The sequence below is a fragment of the Aptenodytes forsteri genome, unplaced genomic scaffold (genome assembly GCF_000699145.1).
Source record: "Aptenodytes forsteri isolate BGI_AS27 unplaced genomic scaffold, ASM69914v1 Scaffold523, whole genome shotgun sequence".
Classification (NCBI taxonomy): domain Eukaryota; kingdom Metazoa; phylum Chordata; class Aves; order Sphenisciformes; family Spheniscidae; genus Aptenodytes; species Aptenodytes forsteri.
Window position 1 is genome coordinate 252,754 of NW_008794159.1, and position 23,084 is coordinate 275,837.

Genomic DNA, 23,084 nt, shown 5'->3' on the forward strand with positions numbered 1-23,084 from the left:
GTGTGGTGCTTAGTTGCTGCTGGCTGGGGAATCACAACACATTTTAAGGGATTTCAGTGGGACTCAGAAACCTATGCATCCTTAAAGAAATATGTACTGTAAGGATGGAGAGGCTAAATACCATCTCTTACTTCAGCAGGCGAGCTCCTGAGGACCAGGTCTTCAGGCTACTGCTATAGCCACTGACCCGTGCCACCAGCACGGCTGGCAGGACCTGCCAGTACTCAGTGGGGCTCAGATGCCAGGGCACAGCGATGTTGAACAAACCCTCTGCTGCCTCCTGCTCTTAGGTGCAAATCCCCATGGCAGGGACGGACCAGTGAGGAGCCCTGGCAGGGTCTTTCCTCCGTGAGGAGAAGTGCAGCATCCCAGGCACTTCTTCCAGTGGGGACAAGGAGCCAAGGGCTCCTGTGGTCACTCTCTAGCAGGTCACTTCCCCTGCTATGGAGGTTAAAATGCCCACAGGTTTTCATTTACCAGGTGCCTGTCAATAAAAGGTGTGACAATGAGCAGTGCGTGGGGCCCTACTGTGCCATGCATCAGAGAGGGACAGATGTGTCTCTGCAGCATCATGGTGTGTCTTCCCTTCTGAGGATTTCTGGCAGCACAAGCTGTGCCCAGAAGCCCCCCGAGAAGGAAGGCTTTTCCAGCCTCCTCGCCACCCCTCGCGCAGGGGAGAGATTATGGGGAAAGGCACAAGGGCTCCCAGCAGAGGAGAGATGCGCTGGCCACTGCACAGCTCTGCAAGGGCTCTGGAAACAGCCCAGACGTCAGCGAGCTGGCTCAGGGACACTCCTCATTAGCAGGAGGAGGGAGCCGAGTTAATTAGATTCCTGCAGCTCTGCAGCCATGCACAGGCTCTGGTTGCCTCTCCTCACCTCCTTCCACTTCTTTCCAGGGTGCGTTGCTAACTTCCCTGCCTCGGGGCTGCCTCTCCCCCTGGTGCAGGGCCTTATCCTTTCTCACAGGTGTTGCAGCAGCAGCTCAGGGCTTGCTGTCCCCCTCGGTGGGTCTGGCTAGCAGCCTTGAAGGTGCCAGCCTGAGCACAGAGCCACCAGCCCGCAGCTCCAAGGCAGCAATAACCTCCCATGACAGGAGTCCTCAGTGACTTTCTCCGTGGCTTGTTCCCTCCTAAGGCAGTTCAGATATTTAAGAGCATGGGGCTGAATCTCAATATCCGAGATACCTCCACCTTTCAGCGTCCCAAGCCAGGAGCAGGACAGTGTTTTCTCAGTCCATGCCCACAACAGCTGTGAGAGCCTCTCACCAAAAACATTTTCACCCCTTGAAGATGAAATGAAAACCAAATGGCTGTACTCTTCGTCCGCCTCTAGCATCAGCCCCCTCTAGACCAGAAGCGACGAGCAAATGCCAGCACGGGGCCTTCTGTCCTCAGCTGCAGGCGCCTGTGCCCGGGAGGTGGCGACAGTCCCCTTCGCACACCGCACACCCCATACCGCACACCGCATGCTGTACACCCCATACTGCACACCGCACAGCCCATACCGCACACCGCACGCTGTACACCACACACCCCATACCACACACTGCACGCTGTACACTGCACACCCCATACCGCACACCGCACACCCGTGCCTGAAGATACACAGATGCCTGAGGGTCAGGAAATAAAGTGCCCCTCCGGTGTGCAGCACAGAGGGCAGCCATGACTGATACATATGCATCTGGGTAAAAGTGCTTTAGGTTGTTTTAACTTATTTTTCTTCTCCTATAGGAATAACCTATGCCTGTACAACAGCACTTATCATGGCATAGTTTAAACAGCATAACTTTTGGATGAAAGCAATTCCCTAGGCACTTCAGCCAGATCCAAAAAAATCCCATTTAAATACCTGCCTGCCATTCATTTCAACTCTGAAATATGTCTGAGGATCCCCAGATTTTAAAAGGAGAGTCCCACCGAAGACCATCCTCAGAAATCTGGTCCTGAAAGCAGGACTTAAATATTTGAATCATTTAAACATTCAGTTGTATTAGAGCTGGTATAGATAATTTTCAAAATAACATTTGCCTCTTTAAAAAATGTAGCTTACAAATACAAGAAACAGAATAGGCACAGTCATACAAACACATACTGTTATGGCACATATGATAAGAAGAAAAGTTTAAACACCACTATTTAATGAATAGTGGGGTAGAAGTCCTGCCAACAGACTCTTCATATTATTATTATTATTAATAATAATAACTATCATTAGTTATTAGCTCATATATGGCACACTGCAGGCAGAATCATAGACCAGTTTACACACTGGTTATGCTTCCTATGCTTGTGTTGTATGGTATTATATTTTCTGTTTTGTATTTGGATGATTTCCATCCAGATCAGCTTTCTTTCTGAATATTGGCCCAAAACATAATGTTTGGAAGAATTTATTTGATCCTCTATTTCTACTGATTGATAGACAAGGCACTGTTCATCAAATATTGCTGCTTCTCATCATGTGCTTGCTATATCCCAGTTTCTCCTCTCCATCTTTCGCAGAAGTATGTATGCATACTTCTGCTTTGGTTTCTCTTTATTTTGATTGATTGTCCATTTTTTAGGTTTAAGCTTTGTTCTCACTTGTGGTTTTAACCATGCTGGCAATAGCAGAAACCGATGGTCCCAGAGGTGCAAGTCTAACAGATATGCTGAGCCAATCCAATAATTTGCGGCTGCTGAGAGGATTAGTGTGGCTCCCTCTCCAGGTGTGTATTCCTGCAGCCTCATCTGCGCCAGGTCTCGTGCTCATCTGACCCTGCGGGGAGCTGATTCAGCTCACTGGGTGGACAGAAAATACCAAAGAGCAGAGTGAATATTTTTTGGCCACTTTAGCAATCTGAAAGTGTCTCAGGGAGGTGTCAGGTCAGGCCCAGGCAGAAGGAGAGGGGCAGGATCAGGTGGCTGCGCCTCGGGAGAGGGCAGGAGAGAGCAGCACTTACTCCTTTTTGGCAGGAGTAAGCTGTGTGCGAGACTGGCTCGGTCAGCTCATCTAGCCTTGTCCTCAGTACGGCTCGTAGCTGTAAATAACAGAATTAATACTCAATATTGTTGGCTGCTACCCTTTTATGTTTCCTCAGGCAGCAAAGGCTGGGAAATGTTTGGTTTTGTTTCACTCTAGACAGATCAGCGTAATCACACCCCGCAACTGTGAAACCCCAGAGAATATGTTGTCCCACCTCGCTGATATAACCCAGCTAAGCAGGGGACACCCTGGCACCCACTCACAAGCTTTCTCATAATTTCTCATGTGTTTTTTGTAACTGAGTCAAATGACGAGACCCTAAGCCAGCTCTGGGAACCCAACCTGCCCCGGTCCTGCAGGTGGCTGACTCCTGGCGTCTGAAGGCCAGGATTTCAAACTCTTCCTGCTCCCTTGGCAGCTGCAAAGTCGGACTTAAAATGGAGGAAACCAGCACTTTGGTTATGAGACTTTAAAATCTGATAGTTCATGAACTGCCTGCAATGAAATATTTTATTGTGCTGGAAAACTGGTGTTTCCTAAGGTATTAGTCATTACAACTGTCATTAATCCTTTGGGTTAGCAGTGGGCTTTTTAAATCCAATTCCAGGGCAGCATATAGTGGTTCCTAGATTAAAGATTTGTATGATTTTTGGTCACCAGCTTAAACACCTTGAAGTAAAGCTGCTTTGCCTTCTAGAATTGTTCAGCCTTGTGTTACACCCTCAAATGGAGGGCCCAAAGAGACTAAGTGATTTCTAATAGCAACAGAGCAAGTATGCTTTGAGTGTAAACATTTTAGCCCTGCATTTTGAAGCTAAGCACTTTGGTCAGTGAATGTGATCTCTGTCTAGTGATCGCTTCTCATCCATCTCAAGCCGCCCTGCCTCTGTTACCTCTCCACCTGGTCCTTGAATCATGGGCCGAAATCTGAATTTTAAGGAAAGAGACAGCAAAATAAAGCACCAATTAACTTACAACATGAGGATATAGGTACGCTGATAGCCAGAATGATCCAGGCAATGTCCATCTTGCTGAGACAGATGGTTGCTCTGTGCTGGGGTTTGTCCCCCTCAGTGACATGGGAGATGTTTCCTTGCACCCCGGGTTTCCAGGTCCCAGCAGGAACCAGTCTGTTTAGGAAGTTCCCGGTGGCGGTGGAGCCAGCCGTGGAAATGGAGCTGGACAACCTCGTGGCAGGCGCTGCAGAGAGAGCACTGCCCAGCAAGGTCGCGTTAGTCACCGCGCCGTGCTGCGTTGGAGCGGGTCCCTTGGGGTCTCCCGCTGCCGGGGAGGAGATGCCGACGTCAAAACTGGTCTGAACCGAGTGACCTGCTGCTGCTGTTGCAGATCCAGGGCCAGCAAACAGAGGGACATTTGTACTGAGATTCAAGGTTACCCAAGAGTTGTTTTTGCTCAGCATATCCCATACACCGTAGCGGGTGGGTTTAAAAGGCACCGACACTGCTTCAGGATCAGTTGATGGTCCAGCAGTTGTGGTGGCAAAATCTGCCTCCTGCACCACTAGCTCGGCCCCGTCCCCTCGCTCTGCTTCCCTAAGGCTTCCCGAGGTGTTGCGGTGGGGAGAAGGGTCTGAGTGTGTAGTTCTTGCCAGCCCTGTGCCATTTGGATCGCTGGACGCTGCGGTCTGGGACTGAAACGGGTGGTCTGTGAAAGGGCTCCTCAGGGTAGGGAAGGGAGAGTGCAGGGTCGTCTTTAGGTAAGGCTCTGAGGACTCTGTGAAGTTGCCTTTGAAAACCTGGAATATTTTCCCCTTGGGGCGAGTCTGTCCCGAGTACAAAGCACTCTGGTTGTATAAATGATACGTTTCCTTTTCACCGACGCGAGGGCCGCTCGCTTGCTTTTGCCCGGTGGAAGGGGCTTTCTCCGCCAGGCTGACGGGACGGGGAATAGCACGAGCGGACGTGGGAAGGGGCTCTGCCGCATGGCGGTCTTTGTGGCGAGGTGTTGTTCCCATGGCTGTGATAGTGGTAGTGTCCATCAGGAAGCCCTGAGAGGAGGAGACAGTGGGAGACAGTACCTGAACAGAAAACACCAGCTCTTCTGTCAGTGCCAAGATCAGTAGAACACCTGGAGGAAAAAACACAGAGAGAGGGTGAGACATCAGGGAGGGACCAGCGGACAGGGAATGGCACGGCTGGAAGGAATACCTTCCATGTTCTGCAGAAGGACAGAAGAGTTAGCATCCAACTTTGTTGGCTGGGAAAGTAGGAAGAGAAAGGAAAATCCACAGGGGCTGCGGTGGCCCCGTGGCCACGGGAGCGGCGAGGTGGGAACAGGAAGGTTGCAGGGAATCTCTGCGGCAAAGGGAGAGAGGAGCTTGTAGTATGGACTCAGGAGAGTGTTTTAAAGTGCCGTAGGCAGGTGATTTCCTTGTAGAAGCTACAAAGCGTCCTACGCTTTAGGGGTAGAAACAAAAGACGTTTTCATTTTTGTTTTGGCCAGGAGGCCTCCCAGATGAACGTCCGCATCATTATGGAGAACCTCAGTCCGCTCGTTCTTTTGGCTGCAAAATCCTAAATTTGGCTGCCTCCAGTCTTGGATGCCATTAAGCAATCTGTTTTTTGAGAGAGCAGCTGCTTAGCCCTTGCTGAAAATTAGGTCAAGAAGGGATGTCTGATGAGAGGGCTTCCTGGGTTATATATGCTGTCCTTTACTTAGCAATTTCAGAAAATCTAGTCACTTATTTTAGAGTATGAGATGTGGAAATCTCCAAATTTTAAAAATGAACAAGAAAACATAGCTATCACAGCCATTTTAAAAAGCCACGTGATTATTAGGGGTCTGACTTAATCTAACACAACTGCCCTTCGCGCCCATATACAAATATTTGGTTGTAACCTGTTCTGTGCTCACATGTGCTGTGGGATTGGATTGTGTGAAATTTGCCTCCCGCCACCCTCTGTGGTGCACATCATTTCATGAGGTGCCAGATTCACACCACCGGGAACATCAATTCTTCCATTTATTCCTAGTCCAGATAACGGATGTGGGCAGCTGCAGTAGCATAAGCCTCTCCGGGATGCAGTGCTAACACACCGTGAGTTAGCGTGACCTGCAGGGACCACATCAATCACACGTCACCATTTCCATATGTTGAAGCTGTCGAGTGTAATGTGGATCTCTGCCCACTAGGAAGCACACGGAATAAATCCATTTTGCACAGTCCACTGAGCATCATCAGATGGCATCATTAGCGTTGTGCTAGTGTGAATTTCAACCAGCGGTGTCAAGGTGAAAAATGTTGTCACAGCCTTAACAAATCAGGGAGATGAGTTCGTCAAAGCTGCAGGACTCCAAACTGGGAAATGATCACCTTCCAGCCAAGACTGTGGAGTACCTTCCTGCCCCCTTCTCCACCCTTCCCAGGCTTGCCAGCTTTCTCCGTGGGCATTGTTATGCCATTTAGTTCTACCCTACTTGGGAATATCTGTTATGGGCACCAGCAGAAAAGGAAGACAGGGCCTTGAGAAAATGAAAGAAGATCTCTGATTAGGTGTCCACTGGGCCCTAGGGCTCTGTTGCACATTGGGCAGATGCAAATGCCATGAAATGTGTTTATTCTGAATCCTGTCCATCATTCACACCCATTCGCAAGCAGTGCAATACACGCAGCAAAAACTCACCAGAAGAGCAGTACCTATTCCTCCTACCCAGCTAAATGCACTACTTTGATCACTAACCATAATTTCTGAACCAGAACAGCACAGAGCTCTGCAACCAACAAAATTCACCTCGTCTTGCCCCCAGAAACCTCCTGTTACTTTGCAGAGTATCCAGAAGATGAAAACACTGATTGGATAACGTCGTGAGAGCCAATTACAAGCAATGCACTTTCCACTGCCTGATGCTAAAATTAGCTCATTTTTTTTTTATTTCTGAAATAAATATCTCTGCCAAATAAACCATCATCTGGGATACTGCTTCCCAGTTCCTAGCCAGCTGCAGACAATATGCTTTTAGCAGAACACCTAGTCAAAGAAAAAAACATATTCTGTACACCGAGATGCAACCAGGAGAGCAGATCGTGCTATACTCGTGGAGCATCACTCTTGGAAATGAAAGGCAGGAGTTATCTTCACATTTTTGGCAGCACTTACTCTGAGGTCAAGGTCAAAGCAGATATTCTAGTGTCCATATGGCTAATATTTCATGCCAAGACAAGTTGCTGCCACAGAACAAATTCAAAGAGGAAAGGATGACGATTTTTTTTTTATTTGGTGTGTGGAGATAATGTTTCAGGAAACTTTAGGCCAGCTGTTCTGAGCACACAAGATGAAGTGCATTGACAGATCTGAGATAGTAGATTATAATGATTGTAATGCCTGCTAAAATTTTTGGATGTTCTTTCTGTAACTACTTTCTCTCACACCTCATGCGCAGAAAAAACATCTCTATTGGGTTAATGTTTTTCTTCAGGATATTCCTTAAGGAATAAGGAAGTTGACAGCTTTTCTGCATATTGTGCCCTGGGGTTAGAAACCCCGACCTTTGGCTAAAAACCTACCTAATATCCATCTCCACTTCTTGAAATACTGACACATCAGAAGCTTGCTGCTATAAAGATGTATAATCTCTCTGGGGCAGTCTGTTGTGATAGCAGGTCACCACACATCAGGCACGGGAAGCCAGATGCATTTAGCTAGTACCTTTAGGTGGCTTGTAAAGTATGAATAATTATTCAAAGGAAATACTACATCAGAAGTAATTTATCTGACAATAAACAGTAACCACCATGACATTTGGCTGTCTTAGGCTGTGGCAGTCAGGGTTTGCTCATCTGCTAGACTCCCTTTAACAGCCTCTGCAGAGCCACTGTGGCCCCATAAGCTACAGCTTCTTAGGACTTTTTTTTATTGCTTGAATGGACCACAGAAACTCCCTCAGTGACAACCAGAGCTAATCTGTGCCCCTAACTATTGAAAAAATATTCAACTTAGTAGATCATTGTAAAAATAGCCAGTGCTGTATATTTAGGGAGAATCAGCTGATAATAAGGACTTCACAGTGGGCTTTGCTGGCCTTTTTAAGTAGAATTAATTGGCTTTATAATTGATCAACAGCCAACTGGAAAGCAAAAGTAAAGCTGGAATCAGTATTTTCAGATGCTCTGCATCATAACCTAAGCATGCTCTGGCTGGATTCGCTGTGACCTGATTGCCCAGAGCTCCCGCTTATTTTTCTATCACTTGAGGATATGCAATGTCTTACAAAGTGGGACTCTTATTGAGGTCCCTGATATTAGACTGCCCTGTTTGGCAACTTCGGCTTAAGCCAAGGAAAATGATATTCTGAATTTCTCTACTAAGGCGCAGGAGGCATTTGGCACAGAAACGGACTTAACCAACCCCTTCAAATTTCTTCCTTTCCCAATCTCTGTCTCTGCTTCACAAATGCACCCGCACTGAGAAAAGGGCCATGGTGGGTATGACGCCAACCGTCCCCCGGTGCCTCAGCTTACCCTCAATCAGACTACCACTGAAAGGAAACCTTCTGGTTGCTATTAAGTTGTTATGGCCAAAGTTTTGATATCCCAGGTGAGATGGCACATAGCAGATGCTCTTGGTCAGTTCAAAGTGCAGTCCTGCAGCTCTTTGCCAAAATCCTTCAGTTTTGGCTGCCTAAGACTCTTAGCACTGATCTTACTTAGAGCGTGAGGCCTTTGGGGTAAGGACTGGCAGCCCTTACTATCTGCTGGCATAACGGTAATACAGACTGATGTAAGCACATTATAGCAAATAATAATAAATCACATTTTCAAAGGTCAGTTCACACCATTAAGTTTTTTCATAAGGGGCCATTTCTAAGGTGTAGGAGCTTATGCTCAGAAGGGGTCAAACTGGTTTGGCTTTTATATGCTGTATGTCAAATTCCCACTTTCGGAGTCTAGTTTTATGACTACATTAAAACCATTCAACCCTAATGAGAAGGCTGACTGACCTGACGTCTCTGTGGTGTGAACTGTGTCATCCTGTGGTCTTGCATAGTGAACCAAGAAGGGAATATTAAGTACAAAATTAATTAACTCAAGGATGAAGCACAGCAGAGTGACAGCAGAGTGTACACAGAGGGTGCCAATGTACATTTAGCCATAAAAAACTCCTTCCTGACAACTTGGTGCAATGGTTCAAATCTCAACAGGATCTCCCTGCAGTGCTTCTTCCCATTGTACACTTATGAGGAGTCCAGAAATGGTGTGTACAGTTGCATATGTGAAGAAAATGAAGGAGTTCCTTTACAGCAATGTTTTAAAAGACTGCGGTTGATGTCCTCAGCGAGTCTCAGAAAAGTCGGGGGTTAGGAATATTTTGCTTTCCCAGACTATGAAATCCGCAGGGTCCTACCAGTTGGGAACTTCCTCATAACCCTTTTATTTACACGCAGGAGGCAGAACTGCCTCCCTCCAAACCAGAAAAACAAAGCGATTCCAGCCCCAGCAGCTGACGTTCTTTGACTGTTTTATCTCAGGACCTCGGGACTCCCCGCTGGGAGCCAGTCTCCTGGCATAGGACAACATTAAAAGGCTTCATTTAGGAGTTAATACTGCCTGGTGCTGCACGGGACACTTCATGGGCAGTTCGAGAACAGCCTTTTTGCATGACATGGCAGAGCAGGCAAGCGGCTGTCGAGCCAGCTCGCACATTCAGCCTCCCCGGGGCACCCCCTTTACACAACACAAACTTACATAACTTCTGATCTAAAGCCTGTGGAAAGGTTCCCAATGACTTCAGCGGACTTTGGACCAAGTCTTAATTGCCAGAGATACAGTGGAAACTTTTGAGCTCCACATTCACATTTTCTACAGCAAATGAATATGCACAACAAGCTCAGTCTGGTGTTTGACCCCTTCTGGCCTCTGCTACCTCGGACCTCGCAGCAAGACAAACAGAGCCACCCTGAGCAGTACTTGGCAAACATTTTTGCTCTAGGAAGACAGGAAAAGCTTTTTGTGCAGAGACCTACTGCGGGACTCATTATTTCAGACTGCTGCGGGCAAGGGAAGCAAAGGGAGCCATCCTACAAAGGACCCATTATCTACAGACCCAGGGCTTGGGTGCACATGGGCAGTATACGGGATGCTGAAGCCTCTCTGTGCTTCCAACAGTCTTGACTTACTAATAGTGAGAGAAGGTTGTGCAAAACCCGTTCAAAGCAACAGCAACGTTATAGTTGTAACGAAAGCTTTCTTCGCGATACTATTAACTTCTCATGTGTCTCTCAGCAAACCTAAAATGTTACAGGGAGCAAAATGAATCCTTAATAGATGGAAACTGTGCAGAAAGTATATATTATTACTTTTGTTATGGTCATTTTTGTTACGGTCATTTCTTCGTAATCTGTCAAAGCAATATGATTTTCACTCACAATAAAGCAGCCTTTGTACAAACAAAGAGTTAAGTAAATTTCATCTCCATGATTGGTGGCAGAACTGAGGGAAAAAAAAGTAGGTTACTCTGCATAGAAAATTTCTCTTCTCTGCCTGTCTATCAGTGGCTGTCATGCCAGAACTCCTAGATAATAACTTACAAGTTATTGTCTGTTTTTCCTTGTAAGTATTAGACAGGGTGATCAACTCCAACTTCGATACACAAGGTATTTGGTAAAATGCAGGGAATGAGACACACGGAGTAACAGCTCTTTTTGCAGTAACATAAAACAGCATCAGCAGAAGCTCTGGAAATCACATGTACAAACAAATTAAGCAGTACTCGCTGACACTCCCTGTGCAACAACAGTAACGGTAGCTCCAGTTTTCATGTGGCAAGATGTCCCAGTCCTTTAACGATATAAAAACATTGCGGAACACTATTATTGCCTCTAAGATGCACTTCCATCACAGACTTCGAGAGAGTGAGCCTGTAAATCAAAATTCATTTCTGGTCCTCCAGGGAGTTAAACAATGGGTGATACAAATAGGACAGTGTCGTGTAGTCACAGAGCGGGCAGCTCCCAGTTCATTCTCCCACTGCACTAGAGACTCACAGATACTATGGAAATAGGTGCTTTAGAAATGCTTCAGATACCCTATTCAGCTAAATATATACAGACATCTGAGCCGTTAAACCTTGTGAAAAGGCTTACTGACAATCTAGGACAACAGTAATTACTGAGAGGAGGGTAAGAAAAAGAAAGAGCCTGACTCTAGCTGCTTGTTCAAGGTAATCACTTACCTGAAAATATCATTTGGACTTGTCAGCAGACATCCTCACCTGCTCACATCACACAGATTTGGAAGCTTCATCCCTCAGTAGAAAAAGGAAAAATACATCTTCTCCCTAATGAGGCAGCTGCACGCAGGAGTTGCTGTTATTGTTGGAACTGGTTTGGAGGAATGAGGACAGAGACAGCCCAGGCAGGCGTGTCTTGCAGGGCTGTGCAGCAAGAGGGCTTGCTCCTTTATGGAGTACCTTTGCAACTGCAAGGCAAGATTACTTACTGAGCCAGTTCCACTCTCCGCCAGCAGATCGAAGGGCTGCTTGGTATTCCAGCTTGGTTTCCCATCAAGTCCAGATACAGTTTGTCTGACACGGGTCTATTCAGATGCCAGAGGATTGCTGGCAGTTCTCGTTTTCTGGGAACAAAACAGCAACAAGCACCCCGGCTGCACGTCCTTGTGAGGCTGTTCAGTCCCTATTTCAAGGCAGAGTGCCCTCCCTCCAGTGCAGCATTTAGCTTTTTGCGTGTGGATGGATTTTACAGATCTACCTCCTTCTGTATCTCCACCAGACTTTCCACTTTATTCAATTATCTCTAATGATATTAATATTCCTGTCAGAGGAAAATATGGGGAATGAAATAGCGATGATCTTCTCTCCTCCTTCCCTGGCATCAAAATGCATGTTCTGTATTTTATTTCTTCACTCCTCAGTGGTGAATGGGCAATGTCTACTTTGTAACCATAAAGAAGTCCACAGATCCTGTGATTCCTAAAGCCATAATCCTGCCTCCCTTCTTCCATTTCTTCTTTTTTCTGTTTCTCTCTTTCTCTCTGGCACAGCTGGGTGTCTGGAAGAACACACTGCCCGAAAAGCACAAAAATGTGCCCTGTGCAGCCAACTACCAATCCCTCAAAAGGCACGGGGAAACGGTACGAGAGCAACAAGTTGGGGGCTTCCTGAGAGCAGTGTAGGAATCCCCCAGGGGTCAGAGGGCAATCCCCACTACTCAGTCTTTGATTCAGAGTCTCTGCTGTATCCAGGGGTGCTGCAGCCTGAGCAGTTTTGTTATATGGGCTCCTCACAAAATTCATTCCTAATATTTTGCTAGAGAGAAAAGCCAGTTCCTTCTTCTCTCTTCTCATACCAGGTGAGAAGATCCTCCTTTTTTCAGGCCTTGGATACAAGCATGTTGCAGCCAGACTTCTTTTTTGACGCTGTGGCCAAATCAGAAAGGAATGATGCTGTGGCAATAGGTTTGAGATTCGGCAGCACTAGCAGCTACGGAGCCTCCAACAGTGACCCCAGTGCTGATTTTCGGGGACTGAAGTCCCTATCAGGAAGGCTAGGCAGATGCATATATTGTATCACAAGTATATTTTACCCGTAGTTAGACAAACTCTGTTTTCACAGCCATGATCATTTCATGGAGGACGTGGAAAGACAGAGTACAAATAATAATCTTAGATCTGCTTTGCATTTTTGTGCTCTCATGCTGACGCTCCTTTTCTCCCTGCCATCTGCAGTTCACTTTTTACCCTTACTGTTTCCAGTCTGAAGGTTTTTCTAAATAAAGATATTTAGTGCATTATAAAAAAAAAAATTGGTCCTTGCAAATATCAGCTTGTTTAGCAGTTTCTAGAACTCATGGCTGATTAAGAGCTCGCTGCTGAAACAATGATTTAGCACGAAGCTGCAGCTGGTGTAACAAGAGAACCATGCCATGTATTTTAACCTTTGCTGGAGGATTTGCCACATCTGTAAGTAGTAACTCACCACAGATTTCTTCCCTGTGTGCTGTCATGGATGGAAACATATGGCTTAAAACTGCAGAGACCGTCATTTGGAATTTCAGATGAAAACTCTTCATAAGGACAGAGGCTCTGTGCATTCCCTTGTCCAAAACCACATGGAACAAACCAAAAATAATTTTAAAAGCACACGAGTGTTCCTTGGTCTGACAGCTCACCCCTCACACAAAGCTTGTCCAGCCCCAGCTTTGCAAATGCACATCCCTTCCTTTCCAGCCTTCACTTGGCAGCAGTTTTTGTTGGCAGGATGCTGTTGCCAAGGGAGACAGAAAGGATGTGCAGCTGGCTTTTCTTTCACCTGCACTTAGTGCTGCTGATCCTATTTATGTTACTGCAGAACCTTTGGCTTCTAAGAGACCTACCATCAATGTCACCGGACCCTTTGAAGAGTTTTGACAACAACACAAATAGCTGTGGCCTCTGATGGAAAGCTTAAAAAAGGATCTCGCCGAAGAGAGGATGTAGATGGTGTCACAGATGCTGACTCAAGCAAGGGTATCCATTTCACAAGCAGCAATAAGAAGGGGGAAAGGAGGATTCAAAGCCATCTTAAAAAGGTTTCTGACAACTCCCCAAAACAGTAACTTCAGATATGTAAAAGTTACATGCTTAATCTAAGATAGCTGTAGCTCTGGCAGGCAATTCACCCCATCCACAGGTTGACCAGTACCCCAGAGAGGCTCCTCTCTTGCCATTAGCAAAAGAGGTCACATAGAGGATGATGAGCTTTAACTAGATGTCCAGCTTTCAGGTGATGAAAATTAGGTGAGATGAATCCCACTTTGTATCCCTCTATACATTTAGATGGCATCATCATAAAGCAAACCGAGGATTTGTTTAGTACAATAAAGGGATAAATAAAAGTGATGTTTGAAAAGGTGAAATGTCGTCTCTGTATTGCAATGCTTTCCAGGAAGGGAAATCCCACTGCTTTGGACATTTGGAACCAGTTTCTACTGAACACCAAACAGCAAGCCTCAGAGAGCAACACTTCATTGGCATGAAGAGTGGACTAGAGCAGGGCCTGGCAGCCTTTCCATGGTAATGCATTAGGAAGCATTTTTCTTTCCCATATTAGAGGGTAAGTGGGCAAGCACTAATTCAGCTGAAGCTAGGAGCTGCTTCCTCTCAAAGAAACAGCATGCTACCCATCAGCTGCGCCTGACCCCTGCAAGGCAAGACGTCTGGCGCCTGCTGAACTGGAAAGCGGCAGGTAGCATGAGGAAGTAGGAGCCACTTCTTCATGCGTAAGCCTTTTTCCAAAAAATCACAGCTCCTAGATCTGCTGCACTCCTTTCAAAATCCTCCCGCTTGTAGTTGGAGGTAACCAAGCCAGAGGCTTTTGATCCCAGCACCAGATGATACATCTTTTCCAAACCTAATTTCTTCAGGACTAAGCCTCTAGCTCTAAGTAATTTATGCCGATTTACTTATCAATCAAGGACGCTTATTCTGGACTCAGGATACTCTTTCATTACAGCACAGTCATTTTTAGCTTGTCTTTTCTAAGGAAACATTTATTGGAACAGGTTGTCTATCCCTCTGTCTGTCTTTCCTAGTAACTTCTGATCCATGGCTGATTTCAAATATTGTTAACACACTGTATGACAACTGGCGAGGAGGCAGAACAGAGCACCCTACTCATGGACCTTCTGCTTCGACGATGCAGACCTTTTCTTCTCTACTTGCAAAAGCTGTGCTTAAATTCTCCAGCTGCAGGTACAGAAATGTTGATACTGCAGCCAGAAGAGATGTTACAGTTATGCATAGGCTGACTAACTTCTACAAACCCTGAAGGTATTTCAGTCATTTCATCTGCTCACTGGAAGTAATTTGGATGATTAATTACTTATGCCCCCTTCAAACACATTATTACCTCCAAGTGCCTGGTTATCCTTGTGCTTGATCTCCAATGAGAGCTTGTAATGAGGAGCTTGCACTGATTTGTTACGTGAGCAGGTTACACACAATTAGAAAGTAACTATTATATTTACCTGCAGAAAAGCTTTACTCTGATTTTTTGACCATTGCCCAGCTGAAGGAAAAGGGACACTGTGCCTCAGAGTGAGTAAATGCAGGGGGGGTGCTTGTGCAGTTATTCATTGTCTCAGTTTATCATCTGGGCAAGTGAGAACCAAACCAGGCCAGGACCAAGGGAGTCAGCATTTCCAGTATGGGGACTGGCTACTGGTTTGGGGTACAAAGGGTCAGACTGGAATGGGAATAATTCCCAAGATGGACTTGGGCTATAAAAGGTAGAGAGAGTTTCCACGTCCAGATTTTCTCCTGTGAGCACAGCCTGAGGATGTAAGGATACACATAAATTAGCCAGAAAGGCTGTAACGTGCTGCTTTTATTATCTGCTGGATTATACAGGGCTAGCAAAGCCTCCGGAGTGGATGTAAGGTTGCTAGGGAAAGAAGTGAGCCGTTACTTTTCATTTCTGTTCATCCTTCCTACAGACTAGCGACAGCTTTCTTCTGGCTTCTGGAACAAAAGTTTGTATTGCCTCTTAGCTGTCTTGAGTTGAACGTGGCTTCAGCTAAGGCCGATTTCAGAATAACCTGGATGTTCATCATGGCCCAGCTGCACTGAGCCACATGGGTGCTCCGTGAGCTGCTCTTCAAGGAGGTCTGCTGATGGCCCAAGGGGGCCAGTGAAGCCCCTCCACAGCCTGCAAAAAATGGAGGTGCATGCCTGAAACTCAAGCGTGTCAGGGGTGCATGTTGCATTAGGACATACAAAGATAAAAGGGAAAGATCAAACTCCCTTCTTGAAAATATCAGCTGCTCACTGCAGAGATGAAGAAAGGGTTTTTTGCTCCATTAGGTGAATTGCAAGATTGCACATGTATTGAGATATGGATTTTTTGCCATCCTTTGAAGCTGGGTATTGGTCTGGAAGGAACGATGGTCCAACTTGGTGTAGTAAATCATATGTTCTTATAAGTAAGGTCACAGCAGTAGCTGGATATAATTTCTGCTAATGAGAGCAGGACTCTGCTGCTTATATTTCATTCAGTGTTATTGCTCCTGAATTAGATTCAAGAGGTGGAGATATGCAATATCATACACAAAGAACATAAGGGTGAGATGACATGGTGATACAGTGTACTTGATTAGTCAGGGGATCAGTAATTCAAATGGAAATACATATGAAGTTAGGAAGAGGATCTCACTTTATAAAAATATGCTCTATCAACTCTGCAGTTCATTCACTTCTGCAATTCGTATTTCCTATTCAGCATGAATGCAGTTACACAACAAGGTAAATTTTTTCACCTTTCTGTGTGGATGGTCTCTTTTTACATGCACATTTGCATTTTTTTTACAAAAATTCCACTACCAATATGTGTGTGCTACTTCGGAATGTTATTTTGAACATGTGTTGGTCTTGTCTTTTCATAGGAACACATTGCATATCCAAAATATCATTTACATTCAATGGTTTAAGTGTTCATAGTGGACTCAGGTCATTAGAGTTTCATCCTGCCTTAAATGTGACAGGCTGGCACTGTCATACGTGCTTCTTTGCACCACCAACATAGAATCACTGTTTGGAATAATAGTAATAATAATGAGCATAACCCCTATCACAGCGTTATTTGCACAGTACTTTAAAAGTAAGATATTTTATTTGTCTCTCCTTTCTGGTTAAACCTGCCTCTATTTATATTCAGGAGAGAATCTACTTCACCCATTCCTGAAATGTCATCACCTCCACACTTAATTTTATTTTGGAAGGAAATTGGACTGACAACCCTAACAACTTCTGATTATTCACAGAACAGCCCTTGTGAAGAGATTAAATGTACCAGCTTTTCCATGTTGCCCTGTCAGCACACAGCCCTTCAGGGATCTTCTCTTCATGTGAAAGTTAGCTCAGCCTCAATGTTCATTCATCCTTGACTTCTGTTTCGTTAATACCAGTTATGTTGTCGGTGATATGACGTGGACATCTTATCTCTCTCCTTCCCCCTCCAGCAACTACACTGGGAGCCTCATTTTATTTCAGTCAGGCTATTACATAGTTCCCAAAGCGTGGTACTTACTCTTCAGCTACTGCTGACGGGGGCTGGAGTCAGCAGGCAAACCAGAGAGTGGCTGTTCTCCTACCTCTCCCCTGCACCATCTCCCCTCCAGGAGCATGGTGGCTGTGCAATGCTGCACAGAAACCCTGTATGGCTACATAGAGCACCAAGTGCTCAGACACCTCTGCCTTTACAGTAAACGTGCAGCCTGGGTGTCCCGTGCTGAGAAAGCATCGCAGGAGCAAAGTCCTGAGGTGCCTGTCCTAATGCTTTGCTGTGTGATGTGTGTCTAGCCCTGTGATCCGGCTGCTCTGCTCTTGAAGGCTATTGATTTTTTTTTCCGGTGGAAGTGCAGAAATGCCAGCCATGTAATGGGAACATTCGATTTTTGGTAATTTCAGTGCCTACCTTAGTGGTAGCACCTGGCTTCACTGCACTGCCCTTAATATGTGTGACTGCCTGGGTCCCAGGGGCGGCTTGAGATATCCTGATGCATCGGCAACAAACTTCAAACACAGCTGTGGGTTGTTTCCTCAGAAACGATGCAAATGCACATGTACCCAGTGGTGCATTTGGAAAGACAAATTCATCTCTGAAATAGTTAATAACATGTTTTTACTGCTTACACTGCTCTGATCCAGGCTTTCCTTGGTCTGAACCTAATTTATTAATATACAAAACATAACCTTGAAACTAGGGCGCAGCAGAGCTAATGACAAACGAAGAACTTTCTGTTCAAGCACATTGAATGAACTACAATTAAACATCGCTGGGCCCTCAACAGACAGATTCTGGAAGAGCTGTGTGGCAGTCAGGTGTTACATTCCCATGAAATGCAATGATAATACTGACATAAGTGTCTTGTTGTCACACTTTTGCCTTATTACATTTTCCCTTTCCTCTCCCACTCTTTTTAAGCATTCTCAGCTGTCATTGTACCCGAGCAGTAAAATTATTCCCACGGTAAAGTGCAATATCAGAAAGCAATTCTGTTTGGAGACAGAGCACTAAGTGTGGCATACCAGCGTTAAAGCTGCAGGAGAACATTAGTCTTTGCATTAACATTAACTACCATGGCTAAGAGAATATATTAGCAACAGCCTTAGTAAAGGTCAGGACATCAAGAGGAAGGAATACCAAGAAGCATTATATGAAGGACGTAATTTAAGATAAAGTGCCGAGTTTCAGCCCCATTCAATATGAGTTGAAAGGACTGGATGGAAATAAATAATGGAAGGTTTGCTCGAGGGACCAATTCCAGGACCATTGACAGCAGTGTCAGGAGAAGTCCACTGGGACATATAGTGGCTTCTGCTGCACCGGTGTAAATCGAGGACAACCCCTCTGCGATTAGTAAGATTATTCAGCATACAAATGACTCTGAGAGAACATAGGAAACACTAAAGGAACCAGCAGAAGTAAAACACGTTGGGAGCTGAAGACCAATGACCAAATGAGAAGTAAGAAATATTCTGAAGATTAATGGCAATTAAGAACTGGAAGGAGTAGTCAAAGGAGCAGAGAGGCTCATCATTTGTTCTCTTCAAATCTGGGTGCTGGGTGGGCCACCTGAACCCATCATGACAGCTCAGCACAGCTGGTGCTTGGGTGCTTAATTCCCCCCTTTACCTGTTTTGTTGTTTTGTTGGAAATTAGTGTGTCAGTCAAATAGGAGATTTAAATAAAACTCAAGTACTTGCATACCAAAGATGTGGAAAACAGCTGCTTGGCCCAAGATTATTCACAAACAGTAACTCGTATATAGTAGCGGAAAACAAGTTATCTGGCATGAACCAAGGTCAGTGGCTGAAATGCCTAAGATAACACGAACCTACCTAAGGTTGTATTTTGATGCAGTCAAAATCCGACTTCTTGTTTTGGACGCTGCCTCAGCAAAGCACTGGAGCGAGAGCCGCTTCCATCTGATGTCGGTGGCATCACCCACGTGCCAGAAGTGTCACACATGATCAACGCTTTACTGAACCGGGACCAGGGTGGGAGCAGGCAGATAAAGCAGAGGGAGCAGCAAAATCAACATGCACCTCTGCTGTAACAGGCCTAAACCACAAAAGATTTTTCAGGGGATGTATAGCATGCAGCTCTTTATGCAGATACATTACTCTCTCATTCCGCCGTGCTTATTTAGTGTATATTTACTCAAAAATGTCCCTGCTGGGAGCAGCTCCTGCATGCTCATTCACTGTCAATTACATTGCCAGAAACACAGCAGCACCTACAGCAATGTTTCTATTGCATTACAACTATTTCCTTAAGATGACCTTGGGTCCGAGATATTTATCAGGAGAGAAATAAAACAAAAAGAGGAAAAAATGACACAGAAACAGTTTGTAACAATTTTTTTGTGAAGGTGGTGTGATTTGAGCTTGCAAATTACAGGCAAGCACTTTGTACTTGCTATGGCAATATAAAGCATCTCTTACTCAGAGCTCCATGTCAACTTCTGCCTCTGTCTAAATTAATGCTTCCAATTAGTCCTGTTTTATCCTGCATCCATCACAGGAGATTCACTGTTAGGGCTTTGAACAATACAAATCCATATACTGGTAATTATGAAAAAATACATTTAGTAAGACACAAATGTTTCGTATTTATCAGCAGTGCCTTGGGCGCTTTACAGGTTTTTTTTCTGACACATTTTTAATTTCTACAGTCAGATTCATCTTTGGGTTTAGTAACTAACTGAAGTCAAAGGCTGTATAACTCTTCGCACTGGGCTCAGGCTTGGCTACTTTGTTTTTTCAGCATGTCTCTTGAAAAATCATCTAGCTACCATGCATGTGTCCAAGGCGGTAACTGATCTTCCAAGCTACGTGGCACACACCATGTAGGGGGAAAAAAATATACAGACTTATTCCTTGAAATTACATCACATTACCTAACTTATTCAGTGCTGTTTCCAAAATTTCTCTCTTTTTATATGTAAAATCTTTGGCACATGTTAAAAACGTATGTGGAATAGCTTAGAAAGGACTGAAAAGATGGCAAAAGTGAAGAATGTACTTAAGGCACCGACCAAAATTATGGTTCCCTAATAAGCCTGTGGTTTTAAGAGACACATAACTGTCACAATAATTATTTAACTGGGCTAAAGCTTTTCAGGTTTGGAGTCAGTCCAGATGTGGTACTTCCAGAAGAGAGGAGGAGAAGGAGCAATGTAAGGCTCAGCCCTGAACCAAAGCAAAGGAAGTGCTCGTCTCTGCTCGCTCACTAGGGTCTCGGGAGCAGCTGGACACAAACACCCTTTCACCACTGGAGCAGCTGCTCTTGGCAGAGCATGATTAAAAAGTGAATAAGTTGACAACAATTCTTATGAGTTATTTTAAAAAAAAATCCCTGAAAACAACAACAACAAAATTTTAAAATGAAACATTATGCGGAATTGTTGGAAAGCAAAACGACTGACACCAAGCTTTAATCTGAGCAGGAGATTTTCACTGATTCTTTATTGCCCAGTCACCTATAGAGTAGCTCTGGAGGCACAGGGAGAGCACGACCTCCCTCAACAAGACCATCCTGATATGAGGACTGTCTGCGTAGCACTGAGTTATCTTAACAGCTCTATCTTGCTGCCTATCATAGACCTTGATGCGAGTGTGGGACAGGGACGGGGATGAAGGGGAAAGGGTGCAGCTGGAAAGCTCTGCCTCTTGGTTTCTGGAACAGCAGCAAAAAAGACATGCCCAAGGGCAGGCTGAGTCACCTTGCAGAGAGCTGCTCTGCTTCATTGCTGCTTGAAAGGGAACCATTTTAAATCTTGCTCCCTTTGTGGCTCCAGAACAACAACGGTCTAGTGAGAAAGAGAGGGCATCACAAGCTCTGGGGCCAGCCATCAGGTGCACATAGCATCAGGGTTTTCCTAGTTGCTGCTATGCAGCACATATGGGGGCCTGGGAGAAAAATCACAGGGAAATCTTAGCAGGGATGAAACCAGCAGGTTGCTGTAGAGATAATTCGTTAAAATCCTTTAAGTTTTAGTAAAGATTCGGATCTTTTTTTACAACAGGCTAAAACTTGTCCTGTGTGATTCCACAGAGGCTTTTTAACTCTAGAGGGCGTTAACTTTTCCACAAAAGATGGAGGTAAAGAGCCAGTGGATCACAGCTCTCCAGCCACATGGATGTACGTATGGATGGAAGAGGTTCATTTGGCTTTTCCTGCAGCAGGACTTGTGGGGTGAGCAGGCCCCACCTAGCCCTTCGTTTTCAATTCCTGGCCCAGGCAACACACATGCTTGACCATCTTGTAGGCACTTTAGAGCAACGGACCAGACCCTCAGCTCATGCGAGTTGTCTGGCCCTACTGAAACTCAAAAAGCACTGCCAACTTGGAGCCATCCTGGGGCTGGAAAGCTGCAAGGCCAAGTGCACTCTATCGTTTCATGACGTTTTTACAACACGTTTAAAGCCAGCAGCGCAGAGCAACCCCTCCAGACCTCCAGCCTCATCACCATGGCACAGTTCATTAACAGGATCATATCAATGCGTGCTTCTCCCTACACCTCCCTCCTGAGACAGCGCTGTTGAGCTACTAGCCTTTAACAAACACGCTGATTGCAAGGGGGAGGAGGAAAGGGAAGACAGAAGGGGAAAGGAGAAACGAAATAATATTTTTAGATGGTAGGACAAAATAACCAATTGTAATCTCTGTTTAAAAAAAATGAATCACCCATTCATTCATTCACAGGCATGAATATGATCAAACTCACCCTCCACAGAATAAGAGTTGCTGATAGCAGTTATGCAAATCCATTCCTAGCAGACACCTGGTGGTGTACATTTACATGTCTTTCTGTGATGTGTGTATGATTATGCTGAAGAGTCTTCTTGTCCAAAGATGAAATCTCTGGACTGACAAGCCGTCCCTTCTGTGTAGCCACAGGCACAGGCATGCTATACCAGCAGTTGTGGGGGAATAAGGCTGGGCATATCAGTGTTATTTCTAATTAACATATACATATATATTTCATGTTTATTTTTTGTTCATCTTTTTATCAATAAACAGATTAGAAAAAAGTACAATCTTTTACAGTTTAGGTCTAGGCTCCTCTTCCAGTAAACACATCAAGGTCTTTCATTTGTCAGAAGTTAGAAAAAACTACTGACACAGGCTGCCCAAGAAAGGCAATACCATGGATCAGATGGAGCATGCTGAGGTGGTCCAAAGTGTCCACACAGCGTGGTCTCCATTGGAACAGGAGATATAAATCCAGACTTGTGAGGCTCCTTGCTAGTCTGTATTACAGACCCTGGGCAAAATCATCTCATATGGAGGCATCAACTCGACATGGCAAAATCTCCTACCATGTATGCACGGCATACAGCTTATGAAGATAAAAATCCATTTAAAAGGATGCCTGCTCATGCAAAGTGAAGCCACAATCACATTTGCTTAACTCTAAATGTATGTCACGATGACTGAAGCTCAGCTCAGGTGTAGGGATTGAGTGCTCTGACTCTAATTCACAAGAGGTAAAATCATCTTGAACTGAGTGGTTGACACATTGACCTCAGCTGGACCCAGAGGGCCTTGCTGAGGCACATGGCTGTTGGACCAAGTAGAGAATTGCGTCAAGAGATGCCAGGGGATGGCTGGGCCATTTGGGGAGGCATCTTGTGATGGCTTAGGGGCAGGAAGACTCAATTTCATAACTACTGTTCATCTGCAGTTTGCCTGATACAGCATGTGACAATCCGATAACGGGCAGGGGCTGGAAAAATCCACTTTCTGTAAATAGGCTATGGGTTTAAGGGGTTTTAACATGTCTGTTCCCTTTAACCATTTACAGCTTACAGTGATTTTTCTTAGGTCAAGCACCTTACTTGAAGATGAAGGGGCAGATTTGGTGGAATTTTATGTGGAATTTATGTGGAATTTCACACAAGGGCTCAGCTTGACAGAAACAACAAAATTCACCCAACAAAAAAAAACAAGTCAAAGGCTGGTTCAAACCCACTCAATGGATTTATGTGACCGATCCCACAACATTTTGATGAGATGTAATCAATACTTGTGTTCTCGGTTTCTAAAAAATGAAAGTTTGTCTCTCTCTACTGTCACCAACATGTCAAGTCGAAGCCCA

The 23,084-nt window shown here is 45.1% G+C and overlaps 1 protein-coding gene across 1 annotated transcript in view; it reads right to left on the minus strand.

The window, feature by feature from the left end:
• TMEM108 (transmembrane protein 108) overlaps positions 1-23,084 on the minus strand; it is a 163,852-nt gene that overhangs the window by 8,022 nt on the left and 132,746 nt on the right. Inside the window, exon 3 of the mRNA XM_009280375.2 lies at positions 3,945-5,057. Coding sequence (XP_009278650.1) covers positions 3,945-5,057 — 1,113 coding nt within the window. The remainder of the gene's footprint in view (positions 1-3,944; positions 5,058-23,084) is intronic.